Genomic DNA, 20,990 nt, shown 5'->3' on the forward strand with positions numbered 1-20,990 from the left:
AGGCCCAATTTGACTCTCTCTCGCTCTCTTCATCCTCATATGATACTCTAGCCTACTCAGGAACCAGTCTGCTAAATTTTTGATGCACTTCCTCCATATCAATGTAACTCTTCAGAGGAGGAGACCAAAGCCCCGTAGAAAACTCCAGACGGGATCTCATCGAGGCTTGTTTATTACTCTGTTCTCTTTCCTATTGCCTGACCAGCTCTCTGCCTACTCTCCCCCAATGTTGAACAATTGGAGCAACTGGGCTTGTATACACTGGCATTTAGAAGGATGAGAGGGGATCCGATTGAAACATATAAGATTATTAAGGGATTGGACACGCTGGAGGCAGGAAGCATGTTCCAGCTGATGGGTGAGTCCAGAACCAGAGGCCACAGTTTAGGAATAAGGGGTAGGCCATTCAGAACGGAGTTGAGGAAAAACTTTTTCACCCAGAGAGTGGTGGATACGTGGAATGCTGTGCCCCAGAAGGCTGTGGAGGCCAAGTCTCTGGATGCTTTCAAGAAAGAGATGGATAGAGCTCTTAAAGATAGCGGAATCAAAGGTTATGGGGATAAGGAAGGAACAGGGTACTGATTGTGGATGATCAGCCATGATCACAGTGAATGGCGATGCTGGCTCGAAGGGCCGAATGGCCTGCTCCTGCACCTATTGTCTATTGTCTATAATCCCATGTGCCCTAACTTTGCATGTTAGCTGCATGTTAATTTTGTATTTTGCATGCCCTGTATCTTATGGTGTGTTGTTAACTTTACACCGATGCCCTCCGGAAAATCCAAATCCACGTGTATTGGTTTTCCCTCATGTACTATGCTAGTTACAGTCTCAAAGATCTCCAGTGACTTTCTCAAACATGTTGTCCTTCCCATAAAGCCATGTCGACTTTATCCATTTCAATTAGTCTTCCTCACGTCCTCTGCTCTTGTACTTTTATAATAAACTCAAGCATTTTCTCTCTCCCTCCTTTTACAAATGGCTCCAGTGATTTGCACTGTAATGATTGTTGGAAAATGAGTACCAATCCATTCACTATTGTAAGGCCCCTTTGAAGTACTCAGTGATGTAGATGATCAGGCCTTAGAGCTGGGATTCCCAATGTTTTTAATGCCATGGAGCCTCACTGTTAACCGAGGGGTACATGGACCCCAGGTTGTGATTCCCCACCTATCTATCTCCCTACAGCCATTTTCCTTTCCATACTAGTTTCATTCAGTTCTCCTCTATCACTAAATCCCAGGCCAGCTAACATTTCTGGGAAGTTATTTGTGAAGACAAATCGAAAATTCTGTTCATTGGCCATCCATGAACCTGCATTTGCCTTTTGGTACGTCTTCCCACATCACTGTTCTGCGGCATTTGCGCCGCTGTTCGCTTCGCTGAGGCTGAGGGCGCGGGCCTGCTCTAGCTGCTCCAGGCTTCTCAACGTTTTGCTCCCCTGTGTGATGAACTGAGGCCGAGGCTGCGGAATCACCTGCGTTCTGAATGTTGTTTGCTTGCTTTTATTGTTTGCACAATAGGGAGATGAATCGCAAGGTTGTATAATGTATACATACTTTGATAATAAATGTACTTTGAACTTTTACTATCTTGCTCCACTATTGTATTAAGTGCTGCTTTATCGAGACGTGCTGCCCTATCACATTTTGCACTTGAAGTTGTCTGTCCGAATTATTGGGTGCTGCTGGATTTCAGATCTTGGTCTCCTGACTGCTTTGTCTCAGTAACACCAAATTATACTTTATACTTTATTGTCGCTAAACAATTGATACTAGAATGTACAATCATCAAAGCGATATTTGATTCTGAGCTTCCCGCTGCCTGGATTACAAATTGATAGTAAATATTAAAAATTTAAATTGTAAATCATAAATAGAAAAATAGAAAAATGGAAAGTAAGGTAGTGCAAAAAAAACTGAGAGGCAGGTCCGGATATTTGGAGGGTACGGCCCAGATCCGGGTCAGGATCCGTTCAGCAGTCTTATCACAGTTGGAAAGAAGCTGTTCCCAAATCTGGCCGTATGAGTCTTCAAGCTCCTGAGCCTTCTCCCGGAGGGAAGAGGGATGAAAAGTGTGTTGGCTGGGTGGGTCGTGTCCTTGATTATGACATTTGCACATTTGCAATTATCTGCATGATAAATTCATTTATCATACTGTGATTCCTTCAGGTTGTTATAGCCGAGGGAGATAATGGGGACAAGCTCCCACTACCTATTAAATGCTGCCAATGCCATGTGCCTCAAATAACCTCTGATAACCAAGTCCAGCTCCTGGCCTTCACGAGTGGCTTAGCTGCTAAGCCCAGCGCAACTGTTTCTACTGACAGGAGAAGGGGCAAAGAAGGCAGGTTACTGGTGTCTTAAAACCAATCGCTTCGGGCAGATGGGGCTCATCAGCTACGGTTGGTACCACAGTTAAGAGAAGGAAAACTCTGATCTCAAACTTCCGCTGCCTTGTGGCTATACCCACTCATAAGGAAGCCTTCAGGAGTAAACTCTGTGGGGAAAATCCGAAGCTAGAATCCCTAAGGCAGTCCAACATTGAGTTCAATGCTAATGGGAAACCCTCGTGATGCTGCTGGTGCCAAACTGTATCGATCTCTGCCGTTCCTTTGGGTTCATCAGATCCACGGAGAGGGGGAGCCTACTACATGGGCAACAGCTTGCTCTCCTTATCGTATTACCCAGGCTTGCGTATCTAGGCAGCTAGGATACAATATCCATGGTCAACTCTGATTAACAGAGGCCCTCACTCATTATGGTAATGCTCCACACATAAAGATATTAATCCCTTAAGCGTTATGTTGCATTGTTTCTGTCCTTGATCTCTCTTGGATTTTGCTCTTCATAACCTTGTTTCCATCTTAAATTCTCCTTCTTCTTCACTGCAGGTTCCTCTCCTCCTGCCATCTTCAGATGTTCAAAGTTCAAAGTAAAGTTTAGTATCAGAGTACATACAACCCTGAGGTCCCTTTTCCTGCAGGCATACTTAGCAAATCTATAGAACAGTAACTGTAAACAGGATCAATGAGCAACAAACTGTGCAAATGTAAATATAAATAAATAGCGATAAATAATGAGAACGTGAAATAACAAGATAAAGAGCCCTTAAAGGGAGACCATCGGTTGTGGGGACACCAGAGACAGAATGAGTGTAGTTATCCCCTTTTGTTCAAGAGCCTGATGATTGAGGGGTAGGAACTGTTCCTGAACCTGGTGGTTGAAGGGAGTGAAGGACAGGACAAGTAAGTATTAAGCTTCCACATCTCCATCCTTTGCTTCAGTTTTGGAGGAAGAAAGAGACGACATTTCAGACCGAGACCAGTCTGATTTTTTTTATTGCCATTTGCGTGACTTGTTTTTTTCTACTCAATGGGTTCCATGGTTTTCTTTGTTTCATGGCTGTCTGTGGGAAAGACGAATTCCAGGGTTGTAAACTGTATACATACTTTGATAATGGATGTACTTCGAATCATCGAATCTAATATTGTTGGTGAAGAGTCTCAGCCCGAAACATCGACTATTTATTAATCTCCATAGCTGCTGCCTGGCCTGACCTGCTGAGCTCCTCCACCATTTTGTGTGTGTTGCTCTGGATTTCCAACATCTGCAGAATCTCTTGTGTGTTCACTTGTGGAGTTGCTTCCGTAAAATCTTGAAGCAAAACGCACAGCTAACACTGGAGTCACACACATAGTTGAGCTGAACAGGCATAATGATGCCACTGATCATTGGATAATTTAGTAGCTGGAATGAAAGAGATCACGATCTCAAATGTCTCAAACCAGGGTCAGAATAGCTGCCGCCAGGTATGCTGAACACCCCGACCAGTGCAAAGTGCTTCAACAGTTCTTCAGTCGATGCATGAAGAAAAGTTACTTGTTGAGTGAGTCAATGGAAAGTCAAAAGATAAAATCTCAGCTAGACACGTGATATTCATTTTTATAGAATCAAGCAAAGCTTTCACATTTTCTCTTGGTTCCAACAAGATTGCACCACCATATATAGACTACTGAGCAAACGCCTTAGGTATATATGTGTGTGTGTATATATATATATATTTAGATAGCTATGGTGCCTGAGCCTTCTGTCTGTGCAGTACTGTATTCGTCAATGTGGACTAGAGAATGAGTTTGTAAATCTGACAGGAGCAAAGGGTAGTGTAAAGGAGGGTGGAGTGCCATGGGAGAGCTATGTGACAGGTGGCAGGGAAGGAGTTCCAGGGAAGGGGTTGGTGCAGGTGCAGACACACCCAGCCCTCAGACACCAGGCAAGGTCATTTGATTCCAAACAATTGGTTTATTGATCATTACAGAATGTCTCTCGAATGCTTCTCACTCCCTCCCCCTTTTCCCAACTGTGATTCCCCTCTCCCTGCCCTCTTCCCACTCTCAGTCCACAATAGAGACCCATATCAGAATCAGATTTATCATCACTCACATATGCCATGAAAATTGTGTATTTTTGCAGCAGCAGTACAGTGCAATATGTGAAATTACTACAGTACTGTGCAAAAGTCTTGGGCACCCTAGCTCTATATATATGTGTATATATATATATATATATATATATATATGTGCCTAAGACTTTTCCACAGTGCTGTATATACCCCTTCCTACCCAATCAAAATTTACAAATGAATTACACACCGCATGACTCTCTGTTTTGCTTTCCTGCTGGCACCAGACATTACTAACGTTATGATTATTGGTAGCTGGTTTATAATTGTCAGATGTACCAAGATACTGTGAAAATCTTTGCTTTGCAGACCACTCAAGACAGATTGCTCCAAACAGTACATTGAGGTAGTACAAATGGAAACGCAATAACAGAATGCAGAATAGAGTATTACAGTGACAGATAAAGTGCAGTGCAAGTGGACAAATACCAGTGAAAGAGGCATGGCATGGTAGTTTGAGAGATCAAGATGCAGGGCAAGTGTGAGGCGCTGCATTTTGGTAGGACTAACCAGGGTGGATCTTGTACAGTGAACAATACGGCACTGAAGGCATTTGGGAATACAGGTCCATAATTCATTGAAAGTGGCATCTCAGGCGGTTAGAGCCATAAAGAAAGCTTTTGGCACATTGTCCTTCATAAATCAAAGTATTGAATACAGGAAATAGGATGCTATGTTGAAATTGTGTAAGACTTTGGTGAGACCTAATTTGGAGTATTGTGTGCAGTTTTGGTCACCTACCTACAGGATAGATGTAAATAAGATTGAAAGTGTGCAGAGAACATTTATAAGGATATTGCCGGGCCCAGAGGACCTGAGTTATAAGGAAAGATTGAATAGGTTAGGACTTTATTCCTTGGATGTAGAAGATTGAGAAAAGATTTGATAGAGGTATACAAAATTATGAGGAGTATAGATAGGGTAAATGCAAGTAGGTTTTTTTTCCACAGAGGTCATGGGTTAAGGCTAAAAGGTGAAAAGTTTAAGGGGAACATGTGGGGAAACTTCTTCACTCAGAGAATTGTGAGAGTGTGGAATGAGCTGCCAGCGCAAGTGGTGCATGTGAACTCGATTTCAAAGTTTAAAGAGAAGTTAGGATAGGTACATGGTTGACAGGGGTATGGGGGTATGGTCCCGGTGCAGGTCGATGGGAGTGGGGATTTTAAGTGGTTTTGCATGGACTAGATGGACCAAAGTACGGTGCCATACTTTTCTATGAGTCAATGTTCATTCGAGCCCATCAAAAGGTCCACTGAAGAGCCTTATCACAGAAGGACAGAAGCTTTCCTTGAGCTTTGTGGCATGTGTGTGTTTTCAAACTTATATCTTCTGCCTGATGAAAGGGATGAGAAGAAAGAATGGCTGGGTGGGAGGGGTCCTTAATTATATCAGCTGCTTTCCAAAGGTAGTAGTCCATAGAAAGGAGGCTGGTTTTTGTGATTGCAATCACATCAGATGTAGCATTTTTTCCTTGTATACCTCTTTCCTTCCCACCAAACAGCGTTCCAAGCAGACCTTCAGGTTCAAGTGATTCACTTGAACTTCTAATATAGCATACTGCATTTATGTGGCCTCCTCTACAGTGGAGAAACCAAACGCAGATTGGGTGACCACTTTGTAAATCACCATGCATATATACTTCAGCAGGAATCTAAGCATCTGGTTACCTGCCACTTCAATTCCTCCTACCTCTCCTATTACCTCCTGCTACAGGAAAGCCCACTGCAAGCCTACTGCAAGCCTGAAGACCATCACCTCAAAGCACTTCTGGGAATGTTCAAAGTTCAAAGTAAATTTCATTATCAAAGTACATATGTATCACCCTATACTACCCTAAGATTCATTTTCTTGCGGGCATACTCAATGAATCTATAGAATAATAACCATAACAGAATCAATGAAAGATCACCCGACTTAGGCATTCAGCCAGAGTGCAGAAGACAACAAATGGTGCAAATGCAAAAAACAAGAAATAAAGAAATAAATAAATAAGCATCCTTCTGGACTAAACTCTGAATTCTCTAATTTTTAGGGCTTACTTTCTCTTTCTGTCTGCTTACAAATTGGCCATGCCTGCTATTCATACATATTTGATATAGAACCTAGAACATTGAGTGGTTCAGGTCCTTCGGCCCACAAGGTTGTGCCAACCTAATCCAACACTTTCCTTCCACGTAACCCTCCATTTTTCTTTCATCCACGATTCATCCAGTTTCGGGATCTGCACATCACCAGCAAGGTGGCATTTAATGCCCATCCTTAATCGCCCTCGGAAAGGGGATGACGTGCTACCTTCTAGAAGTGCAGCAGTCCTCCTGGTGTCCTCCCACAGTGGGGATGGGTTGGGAGTTCCAAGATTTAAACCCAGTGACACAGATGATATACTTCCAATTCAGCATGATGTTTGGCTTATGGAATTAGCAAATATTACAGCATTATATTGGCTTGGTATTTCCCTATGACTCCTTTAGTACAGCCTAATCTATTGGGAATGAACCTCAACCCTGTTCCTGGCAACAAAGCCCGACTTAACTTTCAGCTGTCCAATTAACCCACTTGACTTGGTTTCATTCTTTCATGGATATTTCCTTTGGTCTATCCATTCCTTTTACCACCTTTTCTAGAACTTGCTTTCTCTTTCCTTCTTTCTTTCTTTCTTTCTTTATTAGTTTGTTTATTTGTTTATAGATTTATTGATTGAGATACCTCACAGAACAGCCTCTCCGACCCTCCAAGCTGCGTTGCTCAGTCATCCCGATTTAACCTGAGCCCAATCATGGGACAATTTACAATGACCAATTAACTGGTCTGTCTTTGGACTGTGGGAGGAAACTGGAGCACCCTAAGGATACCCGCGCAGTCGCAGGGAGAACGTACAAACTCCTTACAGGCAGCGGTACCTTTCTCACCCCTCTTTCCCAACGTGAAGGAGAAAAGTCTGGCGAACAGTCTTAAAACTGCGCCGCTTTCCACAGATGCCCTGCTGAGCGCTCCCTGAATTTTCTGTTTTTAGTTTCAGGTTTCTGGCTTCTGCGGTATTTTTTTTTCATTTTCAAAGAAAGAAAGCATTCAGTTGTTTCCCCATGTGGCAGTTATAAAGAAGTTAAAGAGAATTATTGGAAATCCATACCATGGAAACAGACTATTTGGCTCAAACAATGTGTCTGGTATTGATCTCGTATGACAGTGTTATAGTTCCTGAATTGATCTCCCAGCTTCCAACTTCATTCTCGCCTCCTCCCCCTCATCTGCCTCCACCTATCATCTTCTGGCTGGAATGCCTTCCATTCCCCCTACTTTAAATTAAAAGAAAGACTATAAAATATATGTGGGGGTGGGGTGTTTCTTACTCACACAAAAGTAATTAGGAGGACAACGTGAAAATATAGGCCAGCTTTTTACGACAGAGCCTGGAGTAGGCCCTTCCACCCCAGCAAACCAATAACTCTGATTAACCCTAACCCAATCACAGAACAATTTGCAATGACCAATTCACCTACCCAGTACATCCCTGGACCGTGGGAGGAAACTGGAGCACCCAGGAAAAACCCACTCATTCTACCAGGACCGTGCCCAGAGACTCCCTCCAGAATGGCACCAGAAGTGAACTCTGAACTCCGCAACATCCCGAGCTGTAATAGCGTCACGCTACCGCTACACTGAACTACACTGAACTATGGGACTCTGGACTTCGGTTCAGAACGATAGTTGCTTTTGTTAATTGTTTGCGCGATGCTTTTTTCCCTCTGCAGGTTGGGTGTCCAACGGTCTTTTTTTTATATATGGGTTCTTTTGGGTTTCTTTGTTTCGTTCTGCCTGAAAGGACACGAATCTCAACCTTGAACAATGTATGCATACTTTGCTAATAAAGGTACTTTGAACTTTGAACTTGCTTCACCTTTCCTCCTTCCCACTCATCCACCCACCTTCCCCCTCACCTGGCTTCACCTGTCTCCTGCCAGCGTGCTCTCCTTCCCTTCCCCTGGCTTCTTCCCCCTTCCTTTCCAGTCCTGACGAAGGGCCTCTGTCTGAAACGTTGACTCTTTATTCCCCTCCATAGATGCTCCCTGAACTCTTGGGTTCCTCCAGCATTTTGTGGGTACTTTCCTTCATCTCACTTGCCTTCATCCATCCAGTTAATCCTTTGTCCATCACCCCTTCCTCTATTCCCCACTCTGATCTTTTACTTCACCCCTGGGTCCCCTCCTCCTCCCTTTCTCCTATGGTCCACTCTTCACTCCAATCAGATTCCTTCCTCTACAGCCCTTCACCTTTCCTACTCACCTGGCTTCACCTATCACCTTCCAGCTAGCCTCTTTCCCCCTCCCCCCTCCCATCCTTTTTATTCTGGCATCTTCCCCCACCTTCCCGGTCCTGATGAAGGGTTTCGGCTCAAAACGCCGACTGTTTACTCTTTTCCTTAGATGCTGCCTGGCCTGCTGAGTTCCTCCAGTATTTTGTGTGTTTTGCTCTGCATTTCCAGCATCTGCAAACTTTCCCATGTCCGTCAGAGTGACTTTGCCTCTCGCTCGCTGAATGCTCTGCTACATTGCAAATCCTTACATCTCTCAGTATTTAAAGGCTCCTCCTGCTCACTGTATTAAATCCCCAGTTAATCCTCCATCAATGTCTTCCTGTCCTTGTCAGCATATGGTAGCTTGTTGTGATAGAGTCCATGTAAAAAGCTGCAGCTGACAACTGCAAACACAGAGCTTCCTACCCCAATTTTCCACACAGAACACACTGCACATCACCTGCTGTTCAGACCCAACCCAGACGATGTGTCTGCACAGCTTTGTGGTTGTTTTATCTTGTGTAGCTTCCTTATCATCAAAAAGTCTAAAATTGTGTTTTGAAAGTTATGAACCTAACAGTTAATCTGGGCCTCCTCGACAAAATTATATTTGTGTGACTTTGCCAAGTTTCCACAGATACAGCCCAAGGCTTGTTTCCTTACTTTTTGTTTGAGGGATATAACTGACCTTGGGGAGTTTTGCTTTAAACATTAGAAAATTGGCAGGCTTTTCGGTGAGCGAAGAAACTTCTGAGTTTCTGAAGCTTTTTTTTATCAGAAGATCGCGAACTTTGATGAGGCTGGTGAAAGGTTTCAGTATTAAAGATGCCTGAATACTATTCTATGCTCACATACACCCAGCTTCTGTAAACTCTCTCAACTCCTTCCTCCTTCTTTATCACTACTCCCTCACACCCTCCCTCGCTTTCACACCCTCTCTCATTCTCAGAACCTTTGATGACCTGCGCATGTAACCCGACAGAACTCCTCCTCCTTCTGGTCACTTATCTTCCTCTTTTTTCATCTTTTCCAAACAAGTCCTTCTGGTGTCTGAAGTCTTTCAGCTTTCCGGTACCTGCGGTTGGGACTATCTTATGATGAAAAGTTGGACTGATCTACATTGCATCCGCTGAAGCATCAGAGGCGACTCGTCGATGCTGATAGATCCCGACAGAGTAGATGTGGAGAGGCTGCTTCTTCCTGTGATAGTATCTAGTCCTAGGGACGCTGTTTAATTATAAGAGATTGGATTTTTCAGATGGAAATGAAATGTGTTTTTCTCCCTCTCAGCCTTTGAACTTATTCCCCAAAGGTTGGTAGAAGGATAGTCTTTGAATGTTCTTAAGGGAGAGGCGGGCATACTGAACGGTTAAGGGGTTGGAAGATTACTGGGGGCGGACAGAAACGGGTAGAGTACAATCAGGTCAACCACCATCTTATTAAATTCAGAGGGGCTGAATGGCCTATCTCTGCTTCTAATTTGTTCCCATTTTCCAGAAACGAAGGAGAGTGCTTGAATTGGTCCCCCTCTCCCTCTCTCAAAATTGAACAGGCAGCAAGCTCCTGAATTTGAATGTGATGACTGTCTTTCCTGATCCTTTTGTGCTGTGTATTGGCACCTTGCTTACAGTTCCACATGCCATGTCACATGACAGTTACTGGACCTTTGCGGTCAGATACAGGAATGCCCCCCCAGCACAAAGGAACCTAAGCACGTGAAATGTGCTTTCTGGGATAGATTTGCGGCAAAGCACATTCCCTCCCGCAAGCACAGTCACACAAAGAGATTGCCGCCATCCAACTGCAAATGAAATCAAGCTGCGGCCAGCACCGTCAAAACATTCGGATGCGGCCCAAGTGTGGAGACAGGGAGAAATGTCATCAGTTACTGACTGTTATGAGAAGTGTTGCAGGATTTAAAGGAAAAGGAAAACAATAAAGGTCAACCAGGCCAATGACTAAAACTCTCAATCTGTAAGTTAATGCCAACTCTGTGGCTGGAAACAATGACTACCGCTCCTTTCCAGTGTCAATCGAAATGGTAGCTCTCTTTCTCAGACAAGGACAAGAGTAAGCAGGGAGCGTAAATGTTGCTGTGCTTTTGGTCAAGTCTCGACTAGAACGAAAGAAGGGAGTTAAATACCACCGTAATAAGACAGTAATTAGCCAGAACGTGCATTCTCACAAGCACAGTTGCCGAACATATTGCACAGCTTGTCTGCAGGGGCGCATAGACCCTGCAGCAGAGTCTGTGGTTGTAACGAGTACATTGAAGATCTCAGTGTAGCTCCACTGCATTAACATTTTCCTTCCTGCAACCGGCACATTAAATGCATCCTGCATTTTGTGAAGTCAAATAGAGGTAAGGGCATTTACAGCGATGGTAGGGCACTAAGGAATGCTGATGAATTACTCAAGTCAATAGTTCTTAAAGATTTTGAAAGATCTAGAGATTAGCTTTATTTGTCATATGTACATCAAAACATTGAAACGTACAGCAAAATGTGCTGCTTTGCCTTAATGACCATCACGGTCTGAGGATGTGCTGGTGGCGCCCACAAGTATCACTACGCTTCTAGCGCCAACATAGCACATGCCCAGAACTCAGTACCCCTAACCTTACCCACGCGTCTTTGGAATGATCTGCCTATTCTGCATTCTGTTGAAGGAAATTGGCTAGTCTTGGCCTGTATTGAACCCTGATGCACTTGCGATCCAAAGGTTCTTCAGAAGTCAAGAATGAGGCATCAAACTTGTTGCTGTTGATTATTTTACTGCTAGAAGAGCAAAGAAGATGGAAGAGGAAGCGTGGCAAAAGACCACGGAAAGAGCAAGACATAAAAGTAATGTGGTCCTTTCATACCAGACACCTAATTACAGAAACTCCATTAATAACAACTAACCAATAAGAGCCAGATTTAAGCAGTATGATACCCGCCATTGAAAAAAGAAGCTTCCAGAAAAATACAGAGGCAACTGTAACCACTGAAAAGCTCACACTTAGTGGCTACTTTATTAGGTACACCTGCTCGTTAATGCAAATATCTAATCAGCTAATCATGTGGCAGCAACTCAATGCATAAAAGCATGCAGACATGGTCAAGAGGTTCAGTTGTTGTTCTGAGCAAATATCAGAATGAGTAAGAAATGTGATCTAAGTGACTTTAACTGTGGAATGACTGTTGGTGCCAGATGGAGTGGTTGGAGTATCATCTGGGATTTGCATGCACAACAGTCTCTAGAATTTACAGAGAATGGTGCGAGGGAAAAAACCCAGTGAGTGGCGGTTCTGTGGCCAAAAATGCCTTGTTAATGAGAGAGGTCAGAGCACAAGGGACGATAACTCAAATTACCACATGTTACAACAGTGATGTGCAGAAAAGCATCTCAGAACGCACAACACGCTGAACCTGAAGTGGATGGGCTACAGCAGCAGAAGACCACAAACATACACTCAATCACCACTTTATTGCCTACAGGAGATACATAAAAAAGTGGCGACTGTTGTATATCATATATAGGTGCTTATATAAAAATACAAACAAGCATAGGAAAGTTAAAGTACAAGATAAAAAACAATTCTACAGCCCAATCCAGCAGTTAACACCCTCACTGATTTGACAGGCAGTAAAAACTTGCAATTTACCAAGCTCATTTTACACAGAACTCAATCTGAAAGAAGTTATTTGAGCTAAAACTATCACCAAGGAAGTATTAGTGCAAGAATTTCAAAAACTTGATCTTACCTGTCCCATCAGGAGTTGATCTAACAAAACTGGGCAGCATTTTAAGGGATGACGTTAGATTGGTATCTTTCCTGAGACCTTTCTTCATCTCTGTTAGAAAGCGTTTGGATATTTCATGTAGTTGTTCATCTGACAGCTGCATGTGATAGAGGAACTTGTTGACCTGGAATCAAAGTTCAAAGTAAATTTGTTTCCTTATTTAGTGATAGAGTGTAAAGTAGGCCTTCTGGCCCTTTGAGCCATGCCACCCCAGTAACGTCCAATAAACCCAATAACCCTAACCTAATCACAGGACAATTTACAATGACCAATTAACCTGCCCACAGGTACGTCTTTGGACTGTGGGAGGAAACCGGAGCATCCAGAGGAAACCCACGTGGTCACGGGGAGAGCGTTCAAACTCCTTACAGGCAGTGGCAGGAATTGAACCCACGTCGCCTGTACTGTAAAGCGTTGTGCTAACCACTACCCTACCACGCTGCATAAAGCAGCTTTGACCTCCTTACAGGAAGACACCAGAATTGAACTTTCGAAGCTCCCTGTGCTGTATTAACACTATGTTACCATGGTGCCCTTGTCAAAATACATACTGAATGTGTCACCATATATTAGCCGAGATTCACTTTATGGCAGGTATTCACAGTAGAACAGCGAAATACAATAGAATCAATGAAAAACTACATTGAAATACTGACAAACAACCAATGTGGAAAAGAAGACAAACCCTGTGAATGGATGGATGGATGGATGGATAAATAAAAGAATGAATGAATGCTGTGAACATGAGTATTTAAAAGTGAGTCCATAGGTTGTGGGATCAGTTCAGATGAAAGAGTTAATTTATCCAGGCAATCATGCAAGACCCTCCACACTCAGAGTAATGCCATTAACCTTCCCAACCCTTGAGGGAGAGAGAATAATTTGACATTTGTTTGTTGCTGCTTTGTTAGTGAATCCATAAAAAGCAATTAAACACAATCAGCTTACAAGCCAAAACAAATGCTAGCCTGTGTAATATCCGGTAATCCTCGGGGAAAAATGGGGAGACTAGAATTTATTTCAAAGCATCCTACAACCACTAAAATTTTACTACTGGATAGTGTCAGCACACATCTACAACGTTCATAGAACATTACAGCACAGTACTAGTGTACCAGCCTTTTAACCTACTTTCAGATCAACCTATCAATCTAACCCTTCCCTCCTACGTAGCCCTCCATTTTTCTATCATTCATGTGGCTATCTAAGAGTTTTGTAAATGTCCCTAATGTAGCTGCCTCCACCACCATCCCAGCAGTTCCACGTACCCGCCATTCTCTGTTTAAAAACTTACTTCTGACATCTCTGCTATATCTTCCTCTAATCACCTTAAAATTATGCCCTTTCGCATTAACCATTACCACTGTGGGAAAAAGTCACTGGCTAACCACTCAATCTATACTTCTTATGGTCTTTGTACACTTCCATCAAGTCACCTCTCATCCTCCTTTACTCCAAAAAGAAAAAAAGGTATTTATTTATTTATTGAGACATAGCGCAGAATAGGCCCTGCTGAACCCTTCGCACCACGCTGTCCAGCAATCCCCCAATTTTATCCGACCCGAATCACAGGCCAATTTACAATGCCCAATTAGCCTACCAACAAGTACATCTCTGGACTGTGGGAGCACCCAGAGGAAACCCAGGCAGGCACAGGGAGAAGTACAAATTTCTTACAGGCAGAGGTGGGAATTGTATCTGAGTTGCTTGTACTGTAAGGCATTATTGCCAACCACAACACTACCCCACGGGATTTGAGTCGAATTATTCATCTGACTCATTTCTGTCTTGTTTTGGAGGATGGAACTGACCAGGACACGAGAAATTAAACCCAGCTCTGCGTCAAAATAAAATGCCTTGGACTTTTTGAAGAGCCAAAAAATAAACACGTCTATTATCACAACACTCCCTCATAACCAGACATGTTTGGGTTTCTCGAATTGAACTTGAATTCACGAGTTCCTGACAGAACTGATTTGCTACAAATAGAAGAGAGGTGCAGAGGTAATCAAATTGATTGCCAAGTGCCATTTGATGTGATTCTATCATTAACCTTACAGCCACGCACAATGAGGCCTTCAGATGAATGGATTAAACTGCAATAAGATTTTATGGGGTTTGCAATGTATATTTATTGTACTATAGAGATGCACCACAGAGCTAACTCATATCTCGTAACAAGTGACAAAGCAGCATGTTTGACATGCATATGCACAGTTAAGAGATGAGTGAATCTCTTAGCCCAAACTACTTATAACAGTAAGTGTAGGTGAGCTTATAGTCATTGCAAATCCAGCATCCTCTTTGACTTTCCGTCATCAAGCAGGAGACTTCGATGAATAAAAACAAGAACAGTCAGGATGGGAAACAGTTTCTTCCCACAGGCCATTCGGCTTCTGAACTCTCTGCTGCATCACGTTCAAAGTGTCACTGGTTAATCTGTTCTGTACCTTACAATATTTAATTTATGCACCTTATTTTCTTTATTTATGTGTAATCCATCTGTACATTTCATCCTTACTTTCATAAGTTATTATGTGTTCTGTGTACTACAGTGCTTTACACCCTGGTTCAGAGAAACATTGTCTCATTTGATGGTATACGTGTATATAGTTAAATAACAATAAACGACTTGACTTGACTTGATGTGAAAAGTCTACAGTTTCATTGGTGGTTCAAAGACAGCAGCCCACAACTACATTGACAGAAGCTGGAGTACTTTGCACAGACTGACCCTGCTCTGCAGTGCTTCACTTGAGGGAGCCATGCTTGGACAGAGATGGTATCATTCAGGTTCGATGTGATGAAGAGCAAGGGGGTTGTCCTGGCTCTCTGACCACCAGAGGGAGAAGGGAATGCACAGGTACACTCAGTGGCCACTGATTGTATGTCCACGGTCTCCTGCTGCTGTAGGTATCCTCTTTCTTGGTTCAACGTGTTGTGTATTCAGAAATGCTCTTCTGCACACCACTGTTGTAACGCACGGTTACTATTACCTTCCTGGCTGCTTGAACCAGTCTGGCCATTCTCCCCTGACCTCTCACATTAACAAGGCATTTTCACCCACAGAACTGCTACTCACTAAATGTGTCTTATTTTGTGAGACACCATTCTCTGTAAACTCTAGAGACTGTTGTCAGTGAAAAAATTCCAGGAGATCAACAATTTCTGAGATACCCAAACCAAACCATCAAGCACCAACAATCATTCCACAGTCAAAGTCACTTAGATCAGATTTCTTCCCCATTCCAATTACTGGCCTGAACAAAAACTGAACCTCTTGACCATGCCAGCAGGCTTTTATGCACTGAGTTGCTGCCAGATGGATGGTGGGGTGGAGATACATCTCTACCAAAGGAGGTTTAAAGTGCTCCTTCCCTCTGCTAGACTGCAGGTCACTCTTGGACAAGGTGTAGCACCTGCTTCTGATCAGGGTCACGTGAAGCTATGGGAGCAGGTGGTGGATGGCCGTATGAGCAGCTGGTGCAGATCACAAGTCCTAGTTATGCGACCACTGATGCCAGGTAGACAATCTCTGAAGAGTATTGAAAATGGTTCAGGTCCCCTGTCTTGTAAAGACACTGCCCAGAAGAAGACAAAGGCAAACCACTTCTACAGAAAAAAATTGCCAAGAACAATCATGGCCAAAGATTATGATTGCCGACGTCATTCGACACAGCGTATACTGATGCCAAATGATTGGTTGATTAGATTTTTGCATGAACAAGCAAGTGTTCCGGTATGCCTAATAAAGTAGCCACTGCATGCATACTGAAAGGGCAAGATTAAATTCACGGAAAAGAGATTGTGAGAGAGCTGAAAACAGCTGGACAGATTACATTGTAAGTTCCATAAAACTCAAAGCAAATAATGAAAGGAACCACTCCTGCTCTTAATGCAAATTAAACAGTAAATATGGCATCTGTATAAAATAATAATATTGTTCTCAAGCCTTGGTGTCAACTGTATACCAAGTGAGTGGCATTGGAGTTTATGTGCTCCACCCATGGTGCAGCATCCAATCTGCAGTCAGTCCTGCCCCCCACTGTCCGCTCAGCAGAAGACAAACCGTACTGTGTTCGGCTGCAGACCTCTGCAACCTTCATGGACTCGGGGCCTTAGACGATATTTTTTTGAGTGATTGCATTTTTTCTGCTACCTTGTATGTGCCATATGTGCTTTGTGCGGTGTGTGACTACTGGTATTGTGTTTTCTACCTTGACCCCAGAGTAATGCTGTTTCGTTTGGCTGTACTCATGGGTATTCATGTATGGTTGGATGACAATTAAACTTGAACTTGAAGATAGTGGAAATATTTGACAGGTCAGGCTGCTTTTGCAAATAGAAATGCACTTCGGCTTTCAAAACCATTATTCTTTATATATTTATTGAAGACTGCTGATTGTCAGACAATCCCTTAGGATCGAGGCTGACTTATTTTCGCTTTTACTTTTTACGACGGGTGTCACCAGTGTAGAGGAGGCCGCATTGGAAGCACTGGGTGCAATGGACAACCCCAGCAGATTCACAGATGAATTGTCGCCTCACCTGAAGGACTGTTTGGGGCCCTGAATGGAGGTGTAGCACTTTGGACACTTGCAGGGATAAGTGCCGGGAGGGAGATTAGTGGGGAGAGACGAATGGATAAGGGTATGGTATTTGGTTTCCCACTTAATCATGAGATTACTCTATTCCTGCAGAAACTTTGTTGGAAACGAAAAGAAACCTTGTGTCCATCACCACCAGGACTAAATGTTTCTCCGAAACTTATTTCCTGTAGCTATCCAGCTTCTCAACAAGACTCACTCACTGCACAACATCTATTAAATGGCCTTTCCTGCTCTTCCTGTTCTGTTGATAATTATTGAGTCTGTTCATGTGTTCAGATATATTTGAGTTTGATTATTGACGTTTGTGCATGTGACCACTCTGCTAATTGTTGATTGCTCATGGCTGTTCGCACTATGTTTTTGAGCAGTTTGACTGATGCAGGCTGGGCTTCTTCAGCAAAGAATGACCCGGGGATCTGCAGCCAACTAGTGGTGCGGCACCGATCTGACTATTCCTGGACTCCTTGTTTGACGTTTGACATTCTATCCATTGTTTGCTCGTTTTTTGGAATTTGCACAGCTTGGTCTTTTATACACGTTGTGTGTTCAATGTTTTCTTCAACGGGTTCCATGGTGTTTCTTTGTTTCGTGATTGAATGCAGGAGGACCAAACTCAATTGTATTCTGAATACATAATAAATGTACTTGGAACCTTTAAATCTTTATTGTCTTTATAGTATTGTTCTGTGTTTCATGCCTGGTAATGAACCACAATCAATTCTGGTATGTTTCACATTCTGGCAATAAAGTGATTCTGAGTTTGATTCCGATTAAAGATAGAAAAGAGTAATGGGACATTAGACTCCAATTTTTATCAGGAACGGCTCTGCTGCAGACTCATTGGTTGCTCCCAAGCTTGTTTGCCACCTGGAGACAAATTTCTATGGGAAGTCAGAAGGATGTTTGCTCCATCAAGAAAGGTCACTTATAACAGCGGGCGGGGGCTGCTCACTTGTTTTCCAGGAGCTGTTACAAAATAAAGATCATGGTCCACTCAACAGAGAAGATCATTGGCTGTCAGCTACTGACATTAGCAGACCTGCTCATCACCAGAGTGAAGAAAAGAGCTGAAAAAATTATTGCTGACTCCCCCCACCCTAGCAGTCAACTATTCACCATATTGCCGTCAGGGAGACACTACAAGTCCATCACCATCAGGATTACATGTCGTCTCCGAAGTTTCTTTCCTGTAGCTGTCCACCTTCTCAACAAAACTTACTCAGGTGTAATACCCTCACTGTCCCTGTACAACAACCTTTAAATGGTCTTTTAGCTCTTTTTGTTCTGTTGATAATTATTTAATCTGTTCACATTTTCACATTTATTTAAGTTTGATCATTGACCTTTGCGCAGGTGACCACTCTGCTAATTGTTGATTGCTCATGGCTATTTGCACTACTGTCTTGTAAGTTGCAGGTTTGCTAATTTCTCACAGTATCTGTACTTATGGTTTCTTAAGGTTGCTATTGCCGGGGGTGGTCATGGAGGCGAGCTTCCACTACCTATTAAGCTCCCAATGGCTTGCGTCTCAAACAGCCTCTGACAACCGAGTCCAGCTCTTGACCTTCACATGTGGCTTAGCTACTAAGCCTGGTGGAACCATTTCTACTGACAGGATAAAGAAGCAAGGTGGCTTACTGGTGCCTTAAAAACTAGTCGCTTCAGGGAGCTGGGGCTCGTCAGCCGTGGTTGGCAACTGATCTCAGAGAAGGAAAACTCTGATCTCAAACCTCTGCTGCCTTGCGGCTACACCCACTCATGGGGAAGTCTTCGGGAGTAAACCCTGAGGGAAAAGTCTGGAGCTGGAGTCCCTAAGGCAGACCCATGTTGAGTTCAACACTGACTGGCAACTCCTGCAGCGCTGCTGATGCCAAACTTTATCAGTCTTTGCTGTTCCTTTGGGTTCATCAACTGTCTGGCGAGGGAGAGCTTGCTACATGTACAACAGTTTGCTCTCCATATCATACTGCCCTGGCCTGTGTATCTAGACAGCTAGGACGCAACATCTATTACTGACCCTGACCAACAGGGGCCTCTAAAATTCTGTATCAATAGCAAGATGGCACCAGCAAACAAAGCGACCAATGGGGACGTCCTGCAGACAGTTCACAAAACTACTTTGACTATTTCTTCTCACAAATATGATTCTACTACTAAGCTGTGTGCGATTGAACCATGGGATTTACACTTTGATGGTGTGTTTCGGGGCCAGTTGGGCAATCTGGTGTTTGCTGTCTCCGAGGGAGATTGGTGAGGCTTGGAGCAGCAGTGTGCGGCCTAGCAGCCAGGAAGCCTGGGGGCAGGGTGCCAGCCCATGATCAGCTCCATTGCTCTCCCGATTGAGGCTTTGAGCAAGATTGAAGCCAATGAGGATGAGAGCGGAGGGCGTGCTGTGATTCGACACCATCTGCCTGCATTTGTGCAGTTTTCCTCTCCTTCTCGCTTGCTGCTGTCGGACAGAAATCCAGGAATCTCGGTATCCATGTTGCAAGGATTGATCGGCGAGGCTGTGGACTCGATTTGGGGCCTTTGGAGCTCATGACGCATGTATTACTGGATTCTGGTTACTCTTTCTTTTACAATTTTTGAGCTGTTTGAAATGGGCAATCGAAGCATTCTGGGGCACTTTGCCGAAGAATGGCTCTGCGGCCTGCATTGGGTTAGAGGCGCAGTGCTGAGCTAAACTAAACTGAATACTACTGGACTCCTGGTTTGATATTTGATATTCTATCTGTTGCTCACTCACTTTTTCCCATTTCCTCAGTTTGATCTTTTTCACAAATTAGGTGTCTAATGTTTACCTGAACAGATTCCATGGCGTTTCTTTGTTTCGTGCCTATCTGCAGGAGGACAAATCTCAATTGCATTCTGAATACCTATTTTGATAATAAATGGACTATGAATCTTTTAATCTTTGAATCTTTATTGTCTTTATGATATTGTCCATGTTTTATGCTCGACAATGAGCCACAATCAATTCTGGTCTGTTTCACATTCTGGCAATAAAGTGATTCTGATTAAAGATGGAAAAATGGATTGGGAAACTTGACTCCAATTTTCATCAAGATTGGCTCTGCTGCACACCAGTCGGTTTCTATCAGGCTTGTACGCCACCTGGAGACAGATTTCTATGGTCAGTCAAATTTGAGGAGGGTGTTCCAGAGTGCGCAGATGGAGCCTAAGGCTTTGACTCCATCAATAAATGACATGTATAAAGGCTGGGGCTGCTCACTTCTGATTTCCTGGAGCTGCTACACAAAGAAGATCACATCCAAGTGCCTTTAGATGGACAGAATCCATACAGAGTTGGAGAGCAAAGTCAAAGTCAAGTCCAAGTGTGCACAAGTGCAAAGGAAAATTTACTTGCAGAGGTATCACAGGCCCATCAGAGACACAATGTTCACAAAAAAGATAAATTATAGAAATTACACAAGTAAGAACAGAATTATAACCAAAAGAGTCCATCGCACTGTCATATGGTCATAGTGCTGCTATACTGAGGGCATGTTTAGGGTTGTGGAACTGGCTCAGGAACAGAATGGTTGACAAGAAATAGCTGTCTTTGAACCACAGGTGTGGTTCGTCAGTCTTGTGTATTTCTTTTCCAATGGTAGCTATGAGAAGATGGCATGGCCCCAACGGTGGGGATCTTTGATGATAGATGACGCCTTCTTGAGGCAGCAGCTCATGTATGCAACGTGCTGTAAGGTTTCACTGCTAATGTAAAGGTTTCTCTGTAGCAGCAATGTTTGGGTTATGACTAGAGATAACCGGGTTTGGAATGCTGGAGCTATCCAATGAGAGAATTGTCGTCCTTTCTTGTGAGTCTGGAAGAGAGAT

General features: G+C 43.4%; 1 protein-coding gene across 3 annotated transcripts in view; it reads right to left on the reverse strand.

Annotated features, from left to right (window-relative positions):
* The window catches only part of hk2 (hexokinase 2), a 184,339-nt gene that overhangs the window by 60,588 nt on the left and 102,761 nt on the right, over nucleotides 1–20,990 (reverse strand). For all 3 annotated transcript variants that reach the window (XM_063057077.1, XM_063057076.1, XM_063057075.1), the window contains exon 2: nucleotides 12,502–12,664. In XM_063057077.1, coding sequence (XP_062913147.1) covers nucleotides 12,502–12,643 — 142 coding nt within the window. In that variant the 5' untranslated portion in view covers nucleotides 12,644–12,664. The remainder of the gene's footprint in view (nucleotides 1–12,501; nucleotides 12,665–20,990) is intronic.

This window comes from Mobula hypostoma, chromosome 8 (assembly GCF_963921235.1).
Source record: "Mobula hypostoma chromosome 8, sMobHyp1.1, whole genome shotgun sequence".
Classification (NCBI taxonomy): Eukaryota; Metazoa; Chordata; class Chondrichthyes; order Myliobatiformes; family Myliobatidae; genus Mobula; species Mobula hypostoma.